Raw genomic sequence first — 7094 nt, 5'->3', positions numbered from 1 at the left:
GAAATACTCCTGGGAGCAAGAGGATGGCTTCCAATGGCAAAGGTCAGGGGTTGTGGGGCAAGACTTCTGGTCCCAAAATGGCAACTAGGGGGCAGAGCACCTGTCAAGGGACGGGCTATTATTTTGGCCCCCAGCTCACCAAAACTCATTAAGCAGCTCTCCAGCTGAAATAATTTTCCACTCCTGCTCTAAAGGCACCCAGCAAAGGGCACTGTGTTGGTTATGATAACTGAGACAGTAGCCCTGAGAAATTCCTAAAGAGAGCCTTGAGAGGTTGCTATTAATTATTTTGCAGAAGATACCACCCCTGTGAAGACACTAGGCGTGCCTAGGATTAGTACGTTAAGTACTGTGTCTAGGATAGAGCAAACAACACGACTGAGCCCAAGTTGAACCTGCACTGCTCTAGAGGGCACTTTGGATAGGATGGCCTGTCCGGGACAGGCAGTGTAGGCAAGCACATCCAGCGTGCAGAGTGGACAAGCATGGCCGGGGCGAAGCGTCATGCCAGAGCTGGGTGCACAGCAGAGTGGACCTGTGGATGAGGCAGTTCAGAGCTTGGGAAGCAGCCTGCCGAAAGTGAGCAAAAGGCAGACAAGTAGGCCCAGAGAGATGGCTTCAAAACAGGAAGCCTGAAGGATCTAACTGGGGCAAAAGCCCCGAGACAGATGCTGATAATGAGCAAGAAGCCCTGAGACAGTGTGGTTACATGAGCTTGTCAAACCCTAAAACTGTGGGGATGGCTTAAGAATAGCAATTGGGACTCAGTTACAGGCTAAGAGGGCCAAAGTTCAGTTGAGTCTAAACAGGTCCTGGACAGCAAGAGTACAGCAAACCTGGGAGACTGGCAGGCAGCTGCTAGCAGGGTTCCACAAATCAAAGTGTGGATCAAGCTAGACTAGCAGCCTTATGATGAAAAGGGCAGAGAGGACACTTAAGGTGCCACTCTAGTGGCTGAGGGGAGTCTCCAAAATTATAACAACAACTTAACATGAAAGATCTGGCAGGCAGGAGGATCAAAGATGGAAGGTAACCAACAGGCCAGAGGACCTAGTAGGTACAGCTGACCACCAGGAGGTGTCAGATTTTGGGGCTTTAGCTCCAAACCTGATACAGCAAGCACGCATGAGGACCACTGATGTCAAAACTGTCAACAACAAAGTAGTCAATATTTGTATTTAACTTGCTGTTGTTACATTTCAGACTGAACATTCTTCAATACAGAACTGCATGCAGTCTACACCCATCTTGCAGCTATTGCCTCAGACTATTTGCAGATTTAAGCACAGGTTTATACATAGCTGGGGTGAGAAAAGTTTTGCAGCCATACAAACTGAAGATTTTGATTTTTTTTTTAATTAGAACTAAAGCTTGCAGAAAATTCCTTGACTATAAAAGAAACTGGAATCCAACCATGTGGAATGTACAGCCTAAGAACCTTAAGAGGATTAAGTCTCCTGACTTTTATCCACATGGAAAGAAGCTAAAATCACTTAACTGTGGTATCTTAATAGGAAAACATTCTGTTTGCCAAGTTCCCTTTCATGCAGAGACAAAAATAAATTTCTAATATACCTGCAAGCTGGAGTGTACTGGGATGTGATAGTACAAAGTATGACTGCAACAGACCAGATAAAAGCAGGTTTAGCTTAGAACAACTGGAGGAGTCAGAATTTGCTTTCTTGGCTAAATACTGAATGCCTCCATTTACATTTAAAATACTCCTTCGTTTAAAGTGCTCCTTTTCTTATGGCTGTGAAGACCAAGATATGAAATGAACGTTTAGTGATAGGTCATAGAAAAGTATGTCTGGACGGAACTTCACAGATCATTCAGTCCAACCCCCTGCTCAAGGCAGGATCGTCCCTGACTGAAGTGTCTGTCTAACCTGCTGTTAAAGACTTCTAAGGATGGTGATCCCAAAGCTTGTCTAGGTAGCCTGTGCCAATGCTTTAACTACCCTCATAGTTAGAAAGTTCCTCCTAATCTTGAGCCTAAAATTACTCTGATGCAGTTTAAGACCACTGCTTTCATTCTGCACCCTGTAGTCACACAGAAAAATATGTCTCCTTTCTCTCTATATCAGGGATGGGCAACTATTTTGGGTGGAGGGCTGCTTAACAAGGTTTGGTGAGCTGTCGAGGGCTGCAGGAGTAGCCTTGCCCCTTAACAGGTGCCCTTCCCCCTGGTTACCATATTGGGATCAGAAGTCCCACCCCTAACCCCTGACCTTTGCCACCAGAAGTCCGCGTGCGTGCATGTGCGCGTGTGCGTGCGTGCCCTCCATGACAGCAGCAGGTGGGAGCACTGGTGCCTGGCTCTGGCCAGGGCTGCATGTTGCAGTGAGAAGCGCAGATCCCACCGAGTCGTTTATTTCCCTGGTACTCCCTGCACTCATGGGGCACAGAAGAGAAGCCCCAGGTACTGGAGCCACTGCTTTCCCTGCCCCAACCCGCTCCAGTGCCTAAGGCTTCCCTCCTGTGCCCAGTGAGTGCAGGCAGCACTGGGGAAACAAACAGCTTGATGGGGGCTGTGGTCCTCGCAGCCTTGACCCGAGCCAGGCACCAGCACCAAGCAGAGCGCACCCTGATGTCTACCAGGGCTGCGCACAATGGGAGAGAGAATGGGAGGAGTCCCCATATCCCTCCCCCCGCCCAGCCTAGCTTCATGCTGCCCCTGCCCCCCTGGGCAGGGGCTCCACTACAGCCAGTCTCAACTGCACACTGTGCACTCCTGCCCAGCTGCATCCCCACCCCCGTTTTCCTACCTGCTGCCCGGAAGGAAGGGAAGGCCGGGGAAACCTGCAGCAGCAGCCCTGCCCCATACTAGCCGGGCCAGCCCTTCTGCCCACAAAGGTGGGAGCAAGACATAACAGGATATGTTGATGTGGGTGTAGGTGCCTCACTCCCACCCTTGTGGGCAGAATGGCTGGGCAGGGCACAGTTGTTGCAGGGCACCGTAGGCCATATTCTGCCCACCCCTGTTCTATAATCTCCTTCCAGGTATTTGAAGACTGCCATTAAATTCCTTCCCAATCTTCTTTCCTAAATTAAAATAATCCTAGTTCTTTCAGCCTTTCCTTACAAATCATGTTTCCCAGGTCTCTCAATATTTGTTGCTCTCTGCTAGACTCTCTCCAATCTGTCCACACCCTGCTTGAAATGTGGGGTCCATAATGGAACACAGTACTCCAAGTAAGGCCTCACCAGTATCAAATACAGCAGAATTGCTTCCCCTGGTTTACAAGAGGCACTCCTGTTAATACAAACCACTGCATTTTTGGCCCTTTTTTGCAACAGGTTAACACATGTTTAATTCATATTCAGTTTATGATCCATTGTAATTCCCATGTTTCTCTCTACAGTACAGCAGCCTAATCAATCATTCCCTAGTCTGTATTTATGCATGCAATTATTCCATTAGTCGTTGTTGCATTTCCTTTGGTTGATTATGGACCATTTTTCCAGTCTATCCAGGTCATTCTGGGCCCTAGCCCTATCCTTCAAAGCGTCTGCACCTGCATCCAACTTGGTGTCATCTGCAAATTTGTAAGCATGCACTTAATCCCATGGTCCAAATAATTAATGAAGATGCTAAACAATATCAGGTCCAGGGTAAACTCCTGAAGAACCCCACTTGATAGCTCTTCCCAACTACACACTGAGGGCTGCAATCCAACTAGTTGTGTATCCATCCACCTTACAGTACTTTCATTTAGTCTGTATTTCATTAGCTTATGAATGAGTGTATCAAGGCAGATCATGTCTACTGCTTCCCCTTCTTCCTCCATCCACAGAGCCTGTCACCTCAAACAAGGAAACAGCTGTTCAGGCATCTCTTGCTCCTGGTGAATCCCTGCTGGATGTTCCTGCTGAACTTGTTCTCCTGTAGATGCTTTGAAATAGATTCCTTAAGGACCTGCTCTACAACTTTTCCAGCTATAAAGCTCAGACTGGTCTGTAATTTCCCAGATCCCCCTCCTTCCTTTTCCTGAAGCTGGGCACTAATTGACTGGGACTTCATCTCACCTCCATGATTTCACAACAAGGATAGCTTAAATTACCTCAGCTAATTCTTTCAGAACTCTAACATGTATACCATCCAGCCCTGATTTGAACTCCTCTAAGTAATCCTTAACCCGTTCTTCCTCTACTCCACACAGCTTGTCTTCCTCCACATGGTAGCCGACTTCATTTCATGAAGACTAAAATGTCTGCAGATTTAGTCAGAGACAACAGACAAGGCTAAAATAACAATCCTGGCATAGGTATGAGCTGAATCTATTCAGTTCATAGGAGTGTTGAACCTAAGGCTTAATTGGTGACACTGATGCATGGTAGATTGAAAATGGTACAGAACTGAGATAAGCCCCACTCTGTTCCACAATCCAGTGTAAATGGCTCCTTATTCTAACGTATGTGGGTGAAGCACCAAATACTAGGTTTCTCCCCCACTCCCTCCATATTCCCCATGAAAATGCTATGTGCATAGCAGAATTCTTTGCCTAGCTCTGTCCTTGAAGACATCTGATGAAGTCCGGCTAGTAGAGACCACCGACTGCCTGTATTCTGCACTGGGCAGACTTGTGCTAGTACGTTATACCCATGCTCTATGTTCTGTACTTGTTGCCATTCCTACTTAATTAGGAAACACTTCTTTACTTTTAATCCACACCACCAGTAAGAAACATGAACCTTTTGGAAACTGGACATTCTCAGCATGCCTTATGCTGGGAGGGGGCTTGGGATAAAAATCATGAAACGATAGAAAAACAGGGCTGGAAGGGACCTCAGGAGATCATCTCAGTGAACCCCCTGCTCAGGGAATGATCATCCCTGGCAAAAGCATCCCATACAAGTGTCTGTCTAACCTGAATTGAAAACTCCTAATGAAGGATTTCCAAAACCTCTCTAGGCGGACTCTTCCTGATCTTAACTGCTCTCTAAATGTGAAAATTATTCCTAATATCTAACCTATATCTCTCTTGTTACTATTTAAATTTCTTGCTTCTGGACAGAAAAAACTACTTCTTTTGGATAAATTATTCCCCAGGAGTTGGCCATAGCTGGAGAGAGAATACTAACACTAGGTGGAGCAGCGCTCCAACTGTATAGGCAAATTCAGGTGCCTTTGCCCATAGTACCAGACACTGGAAAACTTGCTGCTATTATCAGCTCTTACTTTGATGCTTTTCCTTCCCATGTTCTGTCCCCTTCTCAGTGAATTAACAGTACCAATATACTTCCATCTGGTACAAGAGGGGAATGGTTCTATCAACAAATCGCTCCTAATTGCAGTCCCGGGGGAATCAAGGGCGCAGCTTCATTTGCGTCTCATTTCCTTTCTCTCTTCCCTCATGAATAGTGGGGCACACAAACATTTCTAACAAACTCAGTGCCAGCCAGGTGACCAGCACCCAATTAAGACCAGCACCCAACCAAACAGAAAAGCAACTCCCACATGAGCTGAGCAAATTACAAACCAAATCTTCCAAAGTATTTCAAAGAAAGAAAGGAAGAAAACAGCAGTCAACCATATCCATATTCATCTGGATCATTTCTATATTTAAATACATGCAGACAAAGTAGTTAGATCCAATTTTTTTTCTAATGTAATTGCTCAAATATTGAACAGCCTCAGCTAATATTGGAGTCCTACACAGAAGGACACATGCTATAAGTTACTGCAACACTTGTGATGTTGCTGCTGCATGCTATGCTACAACACAGCTTACCTTGAGTAGCTTGATTTCTCGCATGGCAATTTTTTTAACCATCTTATCATCCTCACTCTCCAGAAATTTTTTGATGGCAACAATTCTTCCGCTGTCTTTGTTTCTACACTTCATCACCATCCCATAGCTTCCTTCTCCAACAAGCCCGAGGGTCTCATACTTTTCCATTTTAACTCAGAAACAGAAATATCTTTATGCTGAAAGCCAGAAACCGGGATTAGTAGGCATGAGGACAGGGATTTTCCTTTGCTAAACCCATATTTCTAATAAATTCTTTGCTACTGTAGTGATTAGCCATTTTCTCCCTCATACATGCTTAACTAGAACCTTCTCCAGCAGGGTTCTGTGGCCTCCCAGGAGTTTTCACAAAATTTGTAAATAAAAGACAATGAGGCATGCTAAAGGTTTGCTTGTTGTTGGATGGCTCAGTACATTTTTAACCAAAGGGTGTCTGTAGGACAAGGCAAGAAGTCCTAACTGAAGTTAAAAAGGCAGCAGGAAAACTTAGCAAAATATTATATTTAAATAAAAACTTGTGCTGTATATTTTTATGGCAAAAAGCAGTTATGATCTTAGCTAAAACAGTGAATAAATTATTGCAACAGCACGTACAAAAACCCATTAAAAAGCACTGCTTTGCATTAGTTATCCTCCATAGGAAAATAATTTTTTCTTCCTAAACTTACTATCCATTTCAGTCACCCCTACTGCATAAGAACAGTAGGGAGGAGGAAACACAGTTCAATCTTCATGTGATAATTCGCTCTTTTTTGTTTGGCTTTTAAACTGGCACCGTTCTGCCCACTAGAGTTTTCTCTCTTTGATGTACCCAGGATATTTTCAGGAGGGTATCCTACTCCCATTTTTGTTTTTTTTCCCTGCTTACAGCTTGTTTACATCAGGAACACCAGTTACCCCAGGGTTGCTACCCCAATGATGCTAGTACAGTATATTGGGAGCTTATCTGAGAACAGCAAAAGGCTACCCCCAGATAACCTACAGCTCCTACCCCAGGGTAACTTAAGCAGTACATTTTTACTGCTATTTTTTTTTTTGGAATTGCTGAATTCTAGTAAGTTACTCTGATGAATGGATTTGCTTTGTGTTCACTCCTTCTCCTTTTTTTTTTTTTTTTTTAAACGCCATCATAGAGATGTAGGGGAATCATAAAGAAGTAGGGCTGGAAAAGGCCTCCTGAGGTCATCACCTGATTCAACCCCCTGTGGGGGAAGGATGATCTTTATCCAAACTACCCCATACAAACCATCATCTCAACTCTACACAAGCCTGACACAACACAGACCTAACACCCAGACCTGCCACAGATGAAGAAGGGGAACTGCAGCAAGTGGCTCCCACT

The 7094-nt window shown here is 44.9% G+C and overlaps 1 protein-coding gene across 1 annotated transcript in view; it reads right to left on the bottom strand.

The window, feature by feature from the left end:
• The window catches only part of CDKL2 (cyclin dependent kinase like 2), a 50123-nt gene extending 44162 nt beyond the window's left edge, over positions 1 to 5961 (bottom strand). The window contains exon 1 of the mRNA XM_019534301.1: positions 5735 to 5961. Coding sequence (XP_019389846.1) covers positions 5735 to 5902 — 168 coding nt within the window. The 5' untranslated portion in view covers positions 5903 to 5961. The remainder of the gene's footprint in view (positions 1 to 5734) is intronic.
• Positions 5962 to 7094: the final 1133 nt, after the last annotated feature.

This window comes from Crocodylus porosus, unplaced genomic scaffold (assembly GCF_001723895.1).
Source record: "Crocodylus porosus isolate Cpor-Errol unplaced genomic scaffold, CroPor_comp1, whole genome shotgun sequence".
In the NCBI taxonomy this organism is placed as follows: Eukaryota; Metazoa; Chordata; order Crocodylia; family Crocodylidae; genus Crocodylus; species Crocodylus porosus.
This window is presented reverse-complemented; position numbering and strand designations above follow the sequence as displayed.